General features: G+C 22.9%; 6 protein-coding genes across 6 annotated transcripts; 3 read left to right on the top strand and 3 right to left on the bottom strand.

Moving 5' to 3' along the window:
* Positions 1-1,795: 1,795 nt before the first annotated feature.
* On the top strand, positions 1,796-4,143 carry PY17X_1364600 (dynactin subunit 2, putative; the record flags this gene model as incomplete). The annotated part of the gene is made up of 2 exons (XM_725299.1): positions 1,796-3,833; positions 3,986-4,143. The coding sequence occupies 2 exons, from the start codon at positions 1,796-1,798 to the stop codon at positions 4,141-4,143; spliced, it is 2,196 nt and encodes a 731-aa protein (XP_730392.1).
* A 1,202-nt stretch (positions 4,144-5,345) lies between these two features.
* On the top strand, positions 5,346-6,926 carry PY17X_1364500 (kinetochore protein SPC25, putative; the record flags this gene model as incomplete). Its single annotated transcript, XM_022957313.1, has 7 exons — positions 5,346-5,466; positions 5,682-5,747; positions 5,894-5,943; positions 6,054-6,150; positions 6,277-6,378; positions 6,483-6,578; positions 6,808-6,926. 7 exons carry the CDS (start codon positions 5,346-5,348, stop codon positions 6,924-6,926), a joined length of 651 nt encoding a protein of 216 aa, XP_022813750.1.
* A 562-nt stretch (positions 6,927-7,488) lies between these two features.
* PY17X_1364400 (conserved Plasmodium protein, unknown function) lies at positions 7,489-10,457 on the bottom strand (the record flags this gene model as incomplete). Its single annotated transcript, XM_022957312.1, has 2 exons — positions 7,489-8,558; positions 8,717-10,457. 2 exons carry the CDS (start codon positions 10,455-10,457, stop codon positions 7,489-7,491), a joined length of 2,811 nt encoding a protein of 936 aa, XP_022813749.1.
* Positions 10,458-12,494: 2,037 nt separating this feature from the next.
* PY17X_1364300 (isocitrate dehydrogenase [NADP], mitochondrial, putative) lies at positions 12,495-13,904 on the top strand (the record flags this gene model as incomplete). Its single annotated transcript, XM_720412.1, has 1 exon — positions 12,495-13,904. The coding sequence occupies one exon, from the start codon at positions 12,495-12,497 to the stop codon at positions 13,902-13,904; it is 1,410 nt and encodes a 469-aa protein (XP_725505.1).
* Positions 13,905-14,878: 974 nt separating this feature from the next.
* PY17X_1364200 (inner membrane complex protein, putative) lies at positions 14,879-16,284 on the bottom strand (the record flags this gene model as incomplete). Its single annotated transcript, XM_720411.1, has 2 exons — positions 14,879-15,409; positions 15,646-16,284. 2 exons carry the CDS (start codon positions 16,282-16,284, stop codon positions 14,879-14,881), a joined length of 1,170 nt encoding a protein of 389 aa, XP_725504.1.
* A 2,252-nt stretch (positions 16,285-18,536) lies between these two features.
* On the bottom strand, positions 18,537-19,367 carry PY17X_1364100 (ubiquitin-conjugating enzyme E2, putative; the record flags this gene model as incomplete). The annotated part of the gene is made up of 1 exon (XM_720410.1): positions 18,537-19,367. One exon carries the CDS (start codon positions 19,365-19,367, stop codon positions 18,537-18,539), a length of 831 nt encoding a protein of 276 aa, XP_725503.1.
* Between the last annotated feature and the right edge of the window lie 1,134 nt (positions 19,368-20,501).

Genomic DNA, 20,501 nt, shown 5'->3' with positions numbered 1-20,501 from the left:
AAACTTGTTAGCAATTACAATTTTTTAATCTTTGCTAATTTTTTTTTATTTTCTCAAGTGTAATTTAACAAAAACAATGCATATATATCCATATTTTCAATAAAGCACATTGATCTTATATGTAATAATTTTTGTACTTATTTTTTTAAATTGTCGAGGTATATTTTTTATATAATATATTATTTCAAAATTATATTTTATAAAATTTTGTATTAGCCTTAATTATATATTCTTAATTTCTAATTTCGCAATACAAATAATTATTATACATTTACATATATCCATGTGTATGTACTGTATAATCGTTTTATTTTTAGCGTGAAATATGAAAGGGTTTGCATTTTATCAAAAATAGGGAAAATGCATACTCGTTTAAAATCGCATCCTTAGACATCTTATACTTGTTACAGTATTTTTAAGAGTTGCTTAAAAACAAAATGCTATATATTTATTTACCTTTAGATAGAATTATAGTTATTTTTTTCAATAAACTTAATTACCACTAGGTTTACCTTAATATTATTATTATTTTTTTATTCTCATTCTTTTGCTTGCTCACGCTTAAAAGTATTAAACTTTGAATGAATAGCTAATTTTTCGATTATTACTAAGGCAATGTTCATAAAATGAAATAGTTGCATGTAAATATAAATATATATATATATATATATTTTTTTTTTTTAAATACTATACATATACAACTCGTACAATTGTTTGTGTGCAGTTGTACAAACATACATATATGAAAAAATATAACCATTAAAAAAATTAATAATAAAAATAAGCATTGTTTTTATCGCATATAACCAACATATTTTTCGTCACTTAATTTTTTTAACAATGAAATTGTTTATTAATTCACTCCGGTGTTGTTAACTATGGTAGTCTTTGAATAATTAAGTACAATGGTATCCTTTAATTATTTATTATTTTATAAGCATTTTTAAAAAAAAAATAAAAATTTTATTTCCTGTTAGTAATTTTCAGGAACTTATGAAAAAATGAAATAACTTTATAAAATTACCCTTTTGTAATATAAAAAAATTCATTGTTATATTAGTTTGAATAACAAATGTCTATTCTTCTACAAGCATATATAATAAATCTTCAATAAAAGACTCTTGTAACATATGGGAAGGTTTATGTTTATAAGAATATTTTTTTGAGCATTATATATTTTTATAACACTACTGTGTGTAATATTAAGTAATATAAACGGTTAAACTGTATATTTATATTTATATTTATATTTTTTTTAAATACAATAAATATATCTTAATATAATTTTGTAGACTGTATAAAAAATATATTACACCTTTTTAAAAAATATGGAAAATAGAGAAATTACATAAACATATAGCAATACTGCAAAAGGCTACATGTGTATACAATATATATATTTTTATTTATCGCGGCCTTTTTCTTTTTTTATAAATACATTTTCTCAGTTTTCAGTTTTTTTTCTTAAATAAAAATAAAATACCAAAATGAAATGGCATAGACGAACAAAATAAAAATATAACATCATAAAGCATTACAAATATAATATAATAGTGCAATATATAAGAATAAAATACATTATAATGAAAAAAAACACATATATTTCATATATTTTCTTCTAATTTCCTCAACATAATTTTATACAATATATCCCTAATGTGTTATATTTTTATTCAATTTGTTCAAAATTAAAAAAAAAAATAATATACATATTTTTAATGCCTACATTAGATAATTATATATCCACTACCAACTCAAGAAAACAAAAAAATAACAAAAAATATATTCTCAAAACATGAAAAAAATTGAAAAAAAAACATCAAAAGAACAAAATGAAGAAAATTTTCATAGTTGCGATTTTGATCAAATAGAACAATCTGATAGATCTGAAAATATTGCAAAAAATGAAAATAGTAAAAAAGACGAACAGAATGAGAAGGAAAACTATAGGATAATGGGTAAAAATGGGGAAACTGTAAAATCAATTAATAGTACAAATAATATAGACAATACTCTAAAGAGAGAGGAGTTAATTTTTTCACAATCGCCATTACCAAAAGAAAATGAAGAAAATGAAGAAAATATAGTAGAAGATAGATCGTTGAATACTCAATATAATATCGAAGAAAATATTAATAAGAATCAATATCCTTCAGTGGTACATGACCTTGACGATTCGTATCACTCTAAGCATGATGACAATAATAGTAGTCTTATACAGGGAATAAAGTTAAAAAACAAACAAATGATGAGCAAAAAACGTATAAGTAAATTATTTGGGTCCGAGCATACTAGTAATAAAGAAGATGTGTTACATATAAATAAAAATAAGAAATTGGGAAAGGAAAACATAAAAGTAGACATGAGAAACTTCTTTTTTCCATCTCAAGAAAAAGATGTATTTGAATATGTTCCTGAAACATCAAATTATTCAATATGCCATAATAATTCTACTGAATTATATAAAGATATAGTTAACATGAATAAAAATTTTTTGGACGAAATTAATATTAACATATATTCATCCCCATTAGACACATATTTATCTAGTACTGTGGCAAAACAAGATAATGCAAAAATAGAAAATAAAATTTTATCATCCGAATATGGAGAAAAAATAGTAAATAAAAAAAGTGTTTCATTAGATGAAAAAAATCCCAATTTCATAACTAATCTTAATGGAAATAAAAATGATGTTAAAATTTTCAATAATGATAATAATGCAATTTTAGATGAAAGTGAAAACAATAAACCTTTATATTTATACGAATATTATAAGAACAAAACATTTAAATGTTACAATAATGGGGTTGTTGTAGAAATCGACCCTTCCAAAATTCGATATAATGACGCAACGAATTATGAATATAATAATAATATGAGTTCTTATTTAAATGATCCGCTATCATATTTACAAAAATTAAAATGTGAAATTGAAGATATGATGGTATATATTAACGATATAGCCAAAAATGACCAAAATGACGAAAATACACAAAATGGTGATACTAGTATCAAAAAAAACGAAGAAAACCAGTTAGATAAAAACGAACTAATAGAACATGAACAAATTGTCAAAAAAATTATGCATAATAGAGAACCCCCCGAAGTTTTATTAGAATTGTTCGCACTTAAAAATGATATTAACAACATTTTAAATGATGATAAATTAGTCAAAATCTTGAAAAAAAAAAATGTGAAAAAGCAAAATGATTTATCAAAGGAATGTACTAATAATAATGATTCTAAAAATGAGGAAATTATTTATGAAATGCTAAAAAAATTGCAAACTGATGATACTTTCAACGACTTTATCAAACTAAACAATGAAAAAACTTCTGATGATGAAAAAATAAAAGATATTGATTCTTTTATGAGAAAAATTGGAATATATACTCTCAATAGTTCCAAAGAAAAAAATGATGAAATAAAAGATGTTCAAGTAAAAGATTTGCTAATACTTGAAAGGAAAATTGCACACATGGAAAAAATTTTAGGAGTTGAAAAAATGTCTATGCTTCCATATGATGACCTAAATCATGCCATATTAGATTTATATAATAAATTAAGTTTATTAGATTCTAGTAAATTAGAAAATGTAAAAAAAAAAATGCAAAATCTTCAATCAGAATTTCTAAATTTAAAAAAGTTTAAAAAAGATGTATTAAATATAACAAAAGAAAAGGGAAACTATGAAGAATCCATTGATGAACTTTTTAAAATTTTAGATGTCTGGAAAAAAACACATCATATGATTCCTAATCTTTTATCTAGACTTCAACAATTGAAGAAAATACATGATAATGCCCAATCGTTTTCTACACGACTAGATGGTATAGAAATAAAAAAAAATAATTAATTCGGCATAAGCTCGAATGTTTTATTCCTTTTTTTCCATTAAATGTTTGAATATACCACTTTTTATATTACACACTTAAATATCCTCCCTTTTACTTATATTGCTACTGATTCCATTTTTTCTTAGATTTAGAAAAACAACAATCGAAATTAGATAGTACCCTAGAAGAAGCACAGAAAAATATAGACCTTGTAAACTCGAAGATTGATCAAAATGCAAATTTATTACAAGACATGTTAAAAAAAATGGAAATGCAAGAAATATCCTTGCAAAGTAATAATTAAAATTGGATAGAGGGAAGTAAATTTTATAAATTATTTTTCTATTTCATGATATTTCCCTCTTTTTTGGCTTAATACATTCACTAAGCAAAAATCAAAAATGAAAAATCAAAAATGAAAAATCAAAAAGATAAAAACTTTCAAACAATTTATTGCTCCGACCATTTTTCACATTCATTAAGTCATTATATCATTCCCCATAATTTTGCATTTTACGTTTGATATTTTTAACGTACACATTTTATTTTACTTATTTACTATTTTATATATTTTTATTTCATAATAATATTATTTTTATATTATTTTTTATTGTATTATGCATATATCTTTGCTTAGTAAAAAATCAGTGAAAAAAATATATCAGCAATGTATGCAAATCATTGTGTAATTTCTTACATTTATATTAATTTTTTTTTTTCGTCCATTTAAAATATATGATATGAGGTTGTAAGTTTATGAACAAAAATTATAAATTAAATTTCCTTTCTGCATTTCGTCTATATAAATGATAAAAAAAAAAAAAAAAACAAGACAATATATATGCTTTGTATGCTTGGATTATTATTAATGTATATATGGCAAAGGTTGCTTCTTTTTTTTCCCTCCAAAATCAAAAATAATTTTAATAACTTAAACTAGAAAATGTGAATTAACCCATTAAGTTTATCGATTATGTAAATTTTATCAGTTTATTAGTTTTATAAATTTATCAACTTTGAAAGCTTTATTATTTTCATTTCATTTTTTTTTTATATATTCCTGTTAACGCTTTTATGTTACAACTTAATATTTTTTTTTTAATATAATCTTTGGCAACAATGTTTTAGTAATTTTTTTAATTCGTGAATACAAGCATATGAAAAATATTTGGGGAAATGTGAAAAGGGCTATTATAAATATATCTATACATAATATATATATGTGTGTATATAAGCATTAAAAATATGCATAATTAGTATACATATTATTATATACAGCTATATATAATACACACATTATTCATATACAATAAAACGTAATATCCTGCCCAACCACAACTGTTAATATTTCTTTTATCTTAAACTATACGATATATTACGGGACTTTATTTGTAAAAATAATAAAAAATACCTAGACGGGGTGATAATACAAATAGGAATAGCAATAACAGTATAACAATATAAAAGTCATACCAAAATATAATTACTGAAATAAAAATATGCCAAATGGAAGAATTACTAGATAGTAGCGAAGTAAAAAAAACTCTCCAATTGCAGTTAAATAAAATTACTGATAACAATGAAAAGCAGTATAATGATTTAATATCATATATAGAGCAGGAGAAAAGTACGATTTATTGAGAGAATACAGATATAACCATTATTCGTGTGTGTGTGTGAACATATATGTATTTATTTATTTATATATATACATGATTATTTAGATGGCTAGCTACCTATTGAGCAATACACTTTCATTGTTTTATATATAGCATATTTGAAAATTGCAAATTTTCTCAAACCAATATATTTATTATTATTTTTTTTTCTTGAAAATTTTAGAACAAATAGAAATCATGAAAAATAAGACAAGGGAAAAAAAAAAGTCAATAAATAGAATAAATTATGGTACACTTGTAAATTTTGTTATTATATTTACTATTATTTTTTACATTTTTTTATAATGCCACTTCGTTTATTATTACATTTTGCCACTATATATATATTTAATTATTTACTAATTCATTTTTGTTTTTACCACAATATTCATATAGAAATCGAGGCAAACACTGTTCTTGTAACCGAACTAAAGGAAAGCGCTTTAGTAAGAAAAATAGAATAAAATGAAATCGTATTTGTTTCCTTCCTATGCACCTATATATTCATATTTACTTTCATGGTCGTTTTCGCTTTGTTTCGATGCTTTCTTTATAGGAAGAAGAAAAAAAGTTAGATGAATATCCTAAACTAATTGATGAAGTAAATTATCAACTCAACTTAATTTTCAAAAACTTCGATGCCTCTAAACAAGGTAAATTATATTAACACTGCTATATATCCAGAATGATGCATATTTATAGGAGTATACACACATATATACGTTGGACTTACAAAATTTTGGAATGTACTCTTTAATATTTTTTGTGCATTTTTGCAGAATATAAAACCGTTAAACTGCATAGAGATCACATCCAAAATGAATGGACGAAGAAATTGGAAACACTTTATAATCTTTTAGGATTTGAAATAATACTTGAAGGTCTCAAAAAAAAAAAAAAATAAGTACCACATAAATTAGTTTTCATATTTAAGTTTTATTATGCATAAAAAGAACATACATATGTCTTTCATTATACTTAACAGATAACAAAATTATAATCGAATTTTCAAACATCCAAATATCCGACCCTAAAAAAAAATACAGAGCTTCCATAACATTACATGATGGAATGTATGAAGGTAATATACATATGCATTCAATTATAAATATGTTTATATTTATATTAATTCTCTAACTAATTTCAAAATATATATTAGTACTAAATATAAGAAATTTCATACACACAAATATAAAGGAATATATTTTATGATCATATATTATTTACTATTTATATACTTAATTTATTCATTCTTTTACTAATCCATTTTCTTGTATTTTACCAACATATCATATAATCCTTGCTTTTAGCTGTTGAAACAATACCAAGAATAAACAAATTTGAAGATTATGTAAATGGGTTGAATAGGGGATTGCCCTTTACCACATTTTGCTGTCTGCTCAGAAAATCATTTAAAGAGTTACAATAAATTCTAATAAAAATGTGTCCATCAGTTATTTTTTATATTATTTTATATATTATTTTTTTTTCCTTTTCACTTTATTTTTTTATAAAATTTTAAAGTAAATTTTAAATGAATATCTAAAAAAGCACGCACTGCGTAAGTTTGTGACTAACGAAATTGACGAAAATAATAACAAAACCCAGCTTTCACATTAATATGAAAAAAATACATGGTTAATGAAAAAATGATAAACATGCCCATTTTTTGCGTTTCGTAAAACAACACATATATGACCAAGATGTATATATGATCATGTGTGTGTATTTTTTTTTTCGTTTCTAAATTAATTAAATAAACATACTAATAACATGGATGCACTTATTGCTTCCACTGTCAATAAAAAAATAAAATAATGAATGAATATACTAATAAAAATTTAAAAGAAAAAGAAAAACATGTATAAATAAATGAATTAAAAAAATGGCATTAAAAATATACCGCCAAAATGTATATGTACTTGCCTAGAAAATGCCGATTCTATAATTAACTTATTTACATCCCTATTTAATTACTATATCTTTATTTTTCAAAGATTAGTCGGGTGTATACACAAAGGAACTTCTTTTAGAGAACTCTTTATATCCAGTCCATAAGTTGGTGAAACCAAGGAATGAATATAGTTTGAATTTTCATATGTAACAAAAAGATGATTAATTGAATCTATAAATTTATATACTGAATCAAATGTCATTTTTTGATAATAAGAACTAGGAACACTTATAGAATTACCATCATCTCTCTTATTTACCAAATCTTCATGATAATGAAAAAATGATTTGAATTGTCTTTTATCACACCACCTCCACATATTTAAATAGGAACTAGGTAAATTATCTAGCTCTTTTTTTTTTATTTCTTTAACTATAGTATATATAAATGATTCATCAGAAAATATTTTATTTTTAACATAATTTGCATCATCAATATAACCTACATTTGTAGTGTTATCACGGTTCTGTTCGCAAATTATATTACCCTGACTAGAATCTCCAACAAAAGGGTACAATATAATGTTATCATGTAACCCAGAATATTTCTTCAATCTTAGATAATATCTAGAATTATAATTTAATTTTAATTTATTTAAATACTTTAATTTATCATTCTCCTTAAGACGATATGTTTCAGTAATTATGGGTTCATAATATAAACAAGTTGATGGATATTTGTATCGCAAATCAAATAAATATATGGAATTGCTTGAATTTAATGATGTTAAAGATATACCAGTTAAATTAATATCTACAAAATGATTATCACTATTATAATATTTTTTATCATTTTCATAATCTATTAAATTATAATTTACATAAGGAACATAATTAGCTAATCTTTTATCATCAATTAAAATATTTTTGGGGGTTAAAACAATATTAGTGTTATTATCAAAGTTATTTATTTTTTGTAAATTTTCCATTAAATATTTACTGCTTTCTATTTTGTTCACCTCAAGATCTATTCTATGACATATTGCTTTTGTTAAACCAGCACAACATTTATTTTTTTCACACATTATTATATTCTTTATATTTTCATTTTTATGATTCCCCATTAGCTCTATATCGATGAGTTTCACCAAATTTATATCACCTTTATCTGAAAAAATTATAGAAACACAAAAAAATGAACATATCCAAAGTTAGTGAAAATATCCCAAGTTAGTGAAAACTTTGTATACATATGCAAAGACAAGTACAGGTAGAATATTCACACAATAAATAGTTTACTACTTTTTTTTTATTTTTTGAACTCACCTATTTCGTCAAGGGAAAAACTGTAAACAGATGATAAATCAGAGAGTAAAAATTTATCCCCCCCTAAATTTACTACATCCGTGGGACTAATATTAGTATTATTTTTTAGGGTCAATTGTGCTTGATTCAAAAACGTTGGTAATAATGAATTGGTATGATTAACTTGCCATGTATTAATATAACCAGATTTATCTACTGACAAAAAGGAAGTACCTGATGGATATATTTTGCTTTCTCTATTATGTACTAATTTTAATACACCTAAATTTTTTTGAGAATTTGATTTATGACAAAAATAATTTTCATGCACATAATTTCCTTTCAAATTCCATCTCCTTTGTATATATTTGTTTAGCTTAACTTTATATTCATATGAACAAATTTTATTACCATAAGGATATATATCTCTAAAAAATGAATTTTCTTTTTTTTCGTCATATTTAAATTTTTCATCAGATATACTATAATATAATTTCCCCCTATTATATTTACTCAAATATACTCTCATAAATTCATACAAACTAAAAAGGTATCTCATACTGATACTATTATTAGTTATAAATTTTTTTTTTTTTAAAACTGCATTTTCTTCATTATTTATCTCATTATTGGTATTGTTAACTTGAGTTTTATCATCAGATAAATTATTCAATATAGTAGTTTCATTATTACTATTCTTATTATTGGTTATATTATCGTTTTTCTTCATGTTGTTAGTATTAGAAGGTTTGTCTTCTACACTTATTTCATCTTTATTTGTAATATCATATATACTATGTTTATTAGTGGTTAATATTTCTCTTTTATTTTCACACACAGATTCCTGATATTTACTTTTTTGTCGTTGTAAAATATTAAATTGATACTCTTTATTTAATTTTAAAAAGTTTATAATATCGCTAATATTTTGTTTAAATGGATTTATATGTACATTGATACTAAAATATTTATTAAAAATTTCGTATGATATTTTACATAATGGCATTAATTTAAATAATTCATTAAAATTTAAAAATTCGCTTAAAAGTAAAAAATATAAAAAATTGTTCATAATGCTAATTAATGGGTTCTTAAAATTTTCATCTTCAATTCCAACACCACTATCACTACCAATATCATATCCATTTACATTTTTGAGAAATAAATTTTGTTTGTTTCCTCTCCTTTTTTTCTTTGGGATTTTATCAGTAACAACTGAATTTAGTGAAGCATACATACGAAAACTTATTTTATTCCAATTATTATAATAATTTGTATAACTATATTTATTAAAAGGTACCATAAAATATACAAATGAATTTTTATCAAAAAGTGATTCCATAATATAATTGGTTTTATAACCCTCTGTTAGAGAATAATATCCGTTATCGTCATTTAAATCATAATCTATACTACTTGATATATCATCATAATTATCTTCATCATCTATTTCATGTTCTGAAAACCCCATACCTATTCTATTCCGTTGAGAATAAAATTTGTCCATCATATTTCCTCTATAGTTTTCGTTAAAAAAATTTCTATTATTCGGAATTTCATAATTTCCTTTTCCATGTAAATTGCTCAAATGGTTATCACTTGTTTTATTTACACTACTTTTATTATTCACATTATCTGCATTTTTCAATTCTCTATTTGGATAGACAGTAAAACTTTTTTTCTCTTCACAAAATCCATCCTCATCATCTTTATTTATTTCATCGTTTTTCTTTATCATTTTATCTTTCCCAAAAATGTTCATGCTAATAACAATATCTTCGTTTTTGTTTATATTTAATTATATAATTTTACAAAAATATCTGTGATGCATATATGGATCTAGCCAAACTAGTAAAATGAACAATACTTATGAAAAGAACCCAACAAATTTGAACAACGGTATATATTGTAAAAATTATCAAAGGTACCCTTTCGAAAATAATATAAAAAATATATAATATAATGTACTTATATATATGCATCCATATACAAAACCGCACAATTACATAGCCATATTGTATTCTATAGTTGTTAACCCAATCCAGGAATAGAAAAGATATACTAATTATAAACGCTTGTGATCTAAAACATGCATATATTTTTTTTTCATAAATAAATACACATGAATATGGGCGTTTTCCCAAAAAAACGAAAATATTTACAAAGTATCAGTGAATAACTCTAAGTAATCGTTAAATAATATAATGAATATAAATTTAATATTTTATTTATATATACAAAATAGTGTAGTCTTTAAAACACAATTTCATTTCTTTTTTTCACTATACACATACAAGTGTTTCACAAAACTTTATAATGATAAAATTATGCTACTATAAGAGAAAATATATATATATATATATATGTATGTATAATATATCGATAAAATGAAGAAACAACCCGAGCGAGATAGGTATATAAATGTTGGTTACATTAAAGCAATATCTTATATTAAAATGTATATATGTATAAGCCAGGGCAAACACACATTTATGTATAAAACAACATGAACATAGAACAGTGATGGGTAGTATATAACTAAAGTAATAAATAAAAAAGTCAATAGTGGAAATAAATATGAAAATGTGAATAAAAAAAAAATAATAAACTTCGATATGTATAACATATGCTTTCTATTATTAATAATTCATTCACCTTGTAATTAAAAAAACTATAACTTCAATAAAATTAAATATACATATAACGTATGCTAAAACATATATTTACTAAACTAATATTAATAAACAATTCACACGGAATATTATTATTATTATTTTTTAAATTATTTTACATATCATCGTCATGGATACATATATAATACATACATTTGAATATTAGAATATTCCATATAATTTTTTTTTTCAAACGCCCTTGGAGAATTAAAACCGCCATTGAAAAAAATATATAAAGTTCTTACAATCTCAAAAAATTACATGGATCATATATATATTAACATACATAGTAACTTAAATTTTTTTTTTATATGTACGCATAATGTATATATAGTACAAACTATTTCACATAGCCATTACCCTTAAAATAAATACAGATATCGCTGCGAAAAAAAAATATACTTATATATATGTGCTGAATATTAATTTTATGGAAACCAAAAATAAGTCATAATAATATATAAAATATATACATATTTATAGTATGCCTATTCCATATGAAATGAACAAAATATCGTCTTCATGAATATGTAGGAACAGAAAAAAAAATTATATAACATTTTGTTATGGGATTTATTTCATATGAAATATGTTTGCTATATAACAAAATTAAGTTCTTATAGGTATATATCGTCAATCACAATATTTATATATTGCACATTTTCCATTTATTTTAGTACGAAATATTCACTTTTTCTAATGTATACATATATGTATTATATATATACACACTTTTTCACATTTCATAAAAAATAACACCCTTAACAAAAAGATAATCCATAATTAAACAATATAACTATATTTATTAACAAATATAGTATATAATATAGCTATTTAAAAAAAAAAAAAACAAAAATGTGAAAAAAAAATATGTAGCACCCCGTTTGACAAATATACATTATGTTCCCATATTTGTTTTTATTTCTATCTGAATAGCCTTAAATTATGTATTTTTTTTTTTAATGAAAATTATATTCTCTCTACATTTTTTTTTTCGACTATTTCTTATAATATTGCCTTCCTATATAATATACACAAAAATAGTCATATCATACATTTCCAAAGCTAAAAATACGTACATATATATACACACACTACGTCCATACACATTTATTAATCCTATAATAATGGAACGCAGCATCCATTCTCTAAAAAAACATATAACCTACCGTATTACAAAGAGATATGTAAGCAATGGACAATCCGCTTTCAATCTTAGTGGGAAAGTAAAGGTGGAAAATCCAATAGTTGAATTAGATGGAGATGAAATGACTAAAGTTATATGGAAAGATATCAAAGAAAAATTGATATTACCATATTTAGATCTTAATATAAAATATTTTGATTTATCTATAGAAAACAGAGATAAAACAAATGACCAAATAACATTAGACGCAGCACAAGAAATAAAAAAATATAGTGTTGGGATAAAATGCGCAACTATAACTCCAGATTCTGCAAGAGTAAAAGAATTTAATTTAAAAGAAATGTGGAAAAGTCCAAATGGTACAATTAGAAATATATTAGATGGAACTGTATTTAGAGCTCCTATATTAATTAAAAATATTCCTAAACTTATATCTAATTGGAAAAAACCAATAGTAATAGGAAGACATGCATATGCCGATCAATATAAACAAAAATCATTAAAAGTAACAAAAAGTGGTAAATTCGAAATTGTTTTTACCCCTGATGATAATTCACCAGTTGTTAGAGAAACAATATTCAATTTTAAATCTCCAGGTGTATGTTTAGGTATGTATAATACTGAAGAATCCATTAAAAATTTTGCATTATCATGTTTTCAATATGCATTAGATTTAAAAATGCCTGTATATTTTAGTACCAAATCAACTATACTTAAGATATATGATGGACTATTTAAAGATATATTTCAAGATATTTATGAACAAAAATTTAAAAAAATTTTTGAACAAAATAATTTATGGTATGAGCACAAATTAATTGATGATATGGTTGCTCAAGTATTAAAATCTGAAGGAGGGTTTGTTTGGGCGTGTAAAAATTATGATGGTGATATACAATCAGATGCAGTTGCACAAGGATATGGAAGTCTAGGTTTAATGAGTTCTATATTAATGTGCCCCGATGGGGTTACTTGCATATCTGAAGCTGCACATGGTACTGTAACTAAACATTATAGGGCCTATCAAAGAGGAGAAAAAACCTCAACTAATCCTATTGCATCTATTTTTGCATGGACTAGAGGTTTACAACATAGAGCAAAATTAGATCAAAATAAAAATTTACAACAATTTTGTTATGCTCTTGAAAAAGCATGTATAGAAACAGTGGAAAATGGACTCATGCCTAAAGATCTAGCTATTTGTATTAAAGGTATTAAAAATGTTACTGAAAAAGATTATCTATGTACTGACGATTTTATAGATGCCATAAACGAAAACCTTAAATTGAAACTTTTGATGAATCAAAAAAAAAACGATGTTCAAGCAACTGATACCAAATTACACAACGAAAATTGGGTCAACTATGCCCCCCAAGAACATTCTACATAAAAATAATTTATGCTTATGAAAGTTATTTTTTTTTTATTATATATTTTTTTCCCTTTCTTATATGCGTATATGTGTGCATGTTTGCATACGCATAATCCTTATTATATAATGTAAAAATAATAAAAATATATTTTTTCCTATCCCGTTAAAACTTTTTATTAATTTATTTTACTATTTATAATTATTTCAATTATTACTATCACCTTAAATATGTAATACCAATTTATATTATCTGTACATTTGAATATATTCTCCCACTTTTTATACACATTTCCAAAGAGCTCTTTCAAGCTCTCACAACCAACTACGTTGTAATATATTCGATTCAAGATATCTTATATGAATTTTGTTTCATTATATGCATATATTATCGGATATTATGAAACTATTTTAAAAATGCACAAAAATTGGATCACGTATTGTATACAAAGTTAAATAAAATAAAAGTTCCAATAGGACAGTTTAATAGTTATTTCACATACTATTATTGCTATTATTATTGTAATTACTATTAAATTTTAAAGTCAATTTTTAAATAAATTCAAAAGAATAATAACAAAGCAAAAAGCTAAAATTTGCAAAATCAGTTAAAAAAGGAATAAATATAGTCAAAAAATAAAACAGATAAAACAAATAAAACAAATAAATCAGATAAAACATATAAAACAAATAAATAGTATAAACAATATAAATGGATAAATATTTGTGATGCCAAAATAGCCAAGTTATAAAACTTAATGAAAACACTTTTGCAGAATGTTAAGTGTGAGTCCATAAAAATGATGTGTATGATGACGTTTATTCTATATAATGCGATTCGTTCTTTTAAAAAATAATTTATAAAATTCGCATATTCCATCATTATTATTTCAGCTGATGTGAATATTTCATCCAAGTATGTACTGTGTATATTAGTGCATACTGTACTATATTACTCTAACTTATTTCGAATATACAATACACACAAAACAAACTTATATAAACATGGCACTAGTTCTACTATAATTATTAAAATGGGGCAACTCAATTTTTCCATCATTTGTTGTAGGGAAATTATTAATTTGATAATAATTTTGTTCGAGTTCTCTACTATATGCTTTTATTATTTGTTCGGCTTTTTTTTTCTTCAATGAATCCATATCATTATAATCTTTAGCATCAAGCCAATTATTTATTATTTCTAAAATTCGTGTAAATAAATTATGGGGTCCATCCTCACCTTCAAAAAATTTTAGATAATCGTTGCTTTGTGAATTTAATACCATATGTCCATATTTACTTCTACAAATATCACAATCCATGTCCATTTCATGAACAGGTGGCATTGATGAACCCAAATATATTTCTTTTATATTTAAATCTTTATTCATTTTAGTAAAAGATAATTTGAGTACTTTAAATATATATTTTATAATATTGTGAAAACATTTTAAAATATTCTTCGCAATTTTTTCACAGTTTGCATCCATCGATTCGGTTATTGCATAATTAGCATTAAATCCATTCTGTATAATAAAATGAAAACACATAATTAAATGTAATGGGGAATGAAACGAAATAATTATAAAACAAAATATCACAATAAATACATATGCAGAATATGAATAATCTATACCACAAGTGTAAATATGTTTAAACAGAGATTATTACATATATATATATATATATGTGTGTGTGTACTTTTATGTTTTCTTTTTGTTATTTATTTTTCTTTTTCCATATTTTTCCATTTTGAAATTACTTGGTTTAGAGGGTAAAATCCATTTATAAAATTACACGCATCATTGTTATACATGAAATCTCTAGAACATAATGGAATATTCATATATCCATTATTTTGATTCATACATTGGTCATTAGTGGAATAATTAATGCTATTGGATAAATATCCATACGTTAATTTACTTGGTTGATCATAAATATATTTGCTATTTAATTGGTCAAAACTATTACGATTCATAGCTATTTCATAGTCATAGTTTTCTGCATTATTTCCAATAAAAGAATGATTTGGGTATACATTATAAGGATCGAAATTTTGAGAAAATGAACTATTTATAGAATTAGATTTATTATTAATAAATTTTTTTTTATTATCTACTCTTCGAGTAAACACTTTTGTATTTTGAGGTTTGCAATTAAGTAGGTTTCCTGTACAACTAAAATTGAATGGAAAATTATTTTGGAGTGGATTTACTTCGGTATTACCATAATAAGAATACTCGTTATCTTGAGGTTGGGGAGTTCCAATATTCGCATTAGAATGTGAACTTATATTATGTTCTTCCTTTTTGTTATCTGGAAGGGTATCATTAGTTTCATCGAAACTATTATCCATATTACAGACTTTTTCGGTATTTGTTTCTGTTTCATTGGCCATTTTTGATTAATTATAAATTTTAGTAACTATGATAATTTTTTTATGTCTTTTTTAAATTATATATTTCATATATATATGATTGTAGAAAAGTGTATTGTCTAAAATATAAATACGGGAAAAATTAGGGAATATAACTATTACGAAATATGCATTAGCAAAGAAAAAATTAATATTATAAAATATTTTATTTTATTATCATTACTATTTCGTGGTTATCACTACTTTCTGTTTTCTACTAATGAGAATGCATTACTGTTTAATAAGATTATTACACACTATATTATATAACAACTTAATTTTGTATACTTGCCTTTTGTAATATACACCAAATGAAATTTATAATTATTACGTAATTTTATGTTGTAATAAATGATTTTGTATAATTAATAACATCAAAAGAGTCAACGACAATAAATACTAATATTCAATCACGATAAAAAAAATAAAACATATATACATGAGTTAAAATATTCACATGCGCACAATGAATGGACGTAACATTTATAATTTTAAACTTTAAAAAAATATATTATTTTTTTTTTTCACATTATTTTTTGGGCACATATGTGTATTTCAAAATGTCATAAACGCTAGAAATAAAAAACGTAACTATGTATTAATAATATAAATTAATGTAATTTGTGTCAATATATATTTATAATGGTAGAACCCTTTAAATAACGATATTTACACAAATTAATATAGAACGCTAAAAAGACATATCACGCAATATATAGTTTTTTTAATGTGTACAATTCTATATACAATGAAATGTTTATATATGATGCAATAGTTGCTAAAATTGGAAAATAAAAAAAATAAAAATAAAAAATAACACACAAAAAAATTAACAATTTTTTATTAAATAATACTAATAAATTTTTAATGTCATAATAAATAATACAGCTAACTTAATAAATTATATGAATGAAAAAAACTTTTTATTAAAAATTATATGAACAGTCATCCTATAATATAAGCATTTAGTATAAAATTATGTACATATCACCATTATATAATAAATAAAATATATATTCTACACATAATTTATGAACAAAAAAAAAGTTGTAAACATAAATGTCTAACAATCGCATAATTGAAATTATAAAACTTTTCAAAGGATTTTTTTTTTATTTATCATATATATATGCATATTAAATTATTTTGTAGAATATTTTTATTTTTAATCGGTTCAATAAAATTATTATAACATGAAATTTTTTATTCTACAAAAAAAATATAGGAATGTTATAAAATCCCAAATTATTCAATATTTTCTTTTATTATTGGGGAACAAAAAATTAATTACATAAAAATAACATAAAAATTATATATTAAAAAAATCGATATTTATTTTTCGAATTTTGTCCATGTTCCTAATTTATTGTTACATATTTTGTTACCCATTTTGTTATGCGCTATACTATATTTTTATTATTTCTTTAAAATTATATTTTGCAAATAAATCAAAAAAGAAAGAAAACAATTAAAAAAATGCATAATAAAAAAATATAAAATAAATATATGTAAAAACACGATAAAGTTAAAAGCAATCAATTGAAATGGAGAATTAAAAAAATTGGAAATTATGTCATACATATATGCATATTACCCCTATTATATATTCCCCATTACTTCACAATTTGTACGTGTAATTTTATTAATTTTGGTCACATTATTTTATACTCTTGTAATTTGTATACAAACCAACACTGTTGACACTCAACGTTCTTCTATTTCCGTTTATAAGACATTTTAACATATTTCAAAACAATTGTTAATTTAAAGAAATATATTTTATCAAAGTTTTTCATAAGTGGAAAATCGAAAAAAAATTGTAAACATGTTCGTGATAAATAAATAAAAAATATATAATAAACAATATTAAAAAGTAAGATAATAATACTTGTAGTAATAAAATTAATGATTATATGCATGTTGAATTTGACATATAATATAGACATGTGCCTAACTTCGATATATGCATATAAAAATTGCTAAGTAAAATATCTTCAGGTAAATTAAAAAATAGATGAAAAAAATTATATTTAATATACAAAAGAAATAAAACGAAAAGGTTGTCATACTTTGTGGAATAAAAATTAAAATATACAACATTTTAGTAAAATATATTAATTTTTCATAAAAAAAAAATTAATAACCACTAATTTCGCGCAATCATAAGTAAAACGAGATTCGCTTATACGTCTATATTTCTCTCTCTAAATATATATTCCTCTATTTCATATGGATTAGCATTTATCATCATGGTAGAGAAAGTTGTTTTGGCTGCTTCCAGGTTTTGCGTCAGCGTGTGTGTAGTTGTCAATAGGTAATTTTTTTTCCTTTGCTGAGGATAGCATTGATATAATTGATAATACTAATCCGGAAATCGATAAACTTGGGTTGTAATCATTTCCTAATAAACTTAGACATATATCTCCATTTGAATATACATGTGTATGTTTAGGTGGTTTTTGTAAAAAATAAACAATAGGAGGTTTTAATGGATAATCATTAGGAAAAATTATTTTTATTTTATAAACTTCATTAGCATAAATTGTATTTTCTAATCCTACATATTTTACAATCCAAATTCGAATATTATTCGGATGAACATCTAACGTGCAATTTATTGGTGGATTTTTTAAAAAGTTATGTAACTCTTTTTGTATCCTATAATTAGCATTTCCTAAATTATACTTAGCTCTCATGTGTTTCTGTATAACATTATTCGATTTTAATGGGGTATTATTAGTAAGCTTATTGGGATCGATTGTTAGTAAACAATTTGTGTGCCTCCTAATAAATTTATTCGACATATTTATTTGATTATTATTGTAGGAGTTTTCATAATTACTATGTGCTTCTATTAACCCTTTTTTATACCTTTTTTTTTTCTCTCCATTATTTGTATTAATCATTAAATTCATATATTTATTAAAAAACTTAGGGCAACCCCTACATTTTGAAATATTTAAATGTGATTTACCTTTAACGAAAACATTCTTTCCATTATTTATGAATATAAATATACATATACAAAATATAGCTAAACCTTTCGCCAGCTTTAGACTTTTCATTATTTACTCTTTTTAGCTATAATATATCTTTGTTTATTAAATCGCTGTCGATATAAATATGTGCATATACATCTTCTAATATATGCATGCTCATTATGGGAACATTTATAAACAGTTTCAGACGCCCATTCATTTATATATAAGCACATTTACATTCCAATATGGAAACAAGCCAAAATTAATATTTTTTTTTACAAAAATTGGCTTAAAATATGTATATCATACATTTATTTAAATGATTTACATATTCACCCTTCAACTGATTATACTATTTTTTTATATACTTTAAAAAATATTAAAACGATTTAAATGATACCAAAACATAAACACTTGAATATTTCTATATTTTTCTGCCATGCCATAAAAGTTGCACAATTCCCTTTTTCATATTAAATGCATATACATATATGCTTTATAAAAGAGGCATTTTTCGTAATTAATTTTTCTCTTTAATAAAGTATATATAATTCATTGCGCAAATGTTTCGCTGTTTTCAAAATGACAATATTCTATACATACACTAAATTTTTTACTATAAAACCTTAAAACAAAAATAATTAAGGGAATAAACAAAATAATAATAAAATAACGATTTAATAAAATAATGATTAAATAAAAAAATGACAAATGATAATTCTGTAAGATAATTGCCATGCTAATTTATTCTCATGTGGAAAATTGAAAGAATGTAAATATAAGTAATATTTTTTCAGGATGTTATAAATATCATTTTATGAAAATGTAAGAATAACACATTTTGGTATTTTTCCCTGTTCAACCTTTTGGAGAAAGAATGGTGTATTTCAGTGTTCAAACGGCTAGAGATACAATTTAAAAAATATATAATTTCCTTTTTAGCATAAATGCCTTACACAACTCACAAGGTCCTCTCCACATAATACCATTATCATTCCTTTATTTTTATCTTATATTCTCATTTTTTGCTTCAAAATTTATACTTATTTTTATTTATTATATTACATTTTTTTACATATATTAATCAGAATAAATATATAATCATTTTTGTATGCCTTTAATTACACACTTGAAATAATTGACATTTCATAATTGCCTTTATGTAAGGAAAAATATGTATATATAATATTAAAAAAAATGCATACAATACATAAAATT

This window comes from Plasmodium yoelii (genome assembly GCF_900002385.2).
Source record: "Plasmodium yoelii strain 17X genome assembly, chromosome: 13".
NCBI lineage: Eukaryota > Apicomplexa > Aconoidasida > Haemosporida > Plasmodiidae > Plasmodium > Plasmodium yoelii.
The sequence above is the reverse complement of the archived record's forward strand: the minus strand, read 5'-3'. Positions and strand labels throughout refer to the sequence as shown.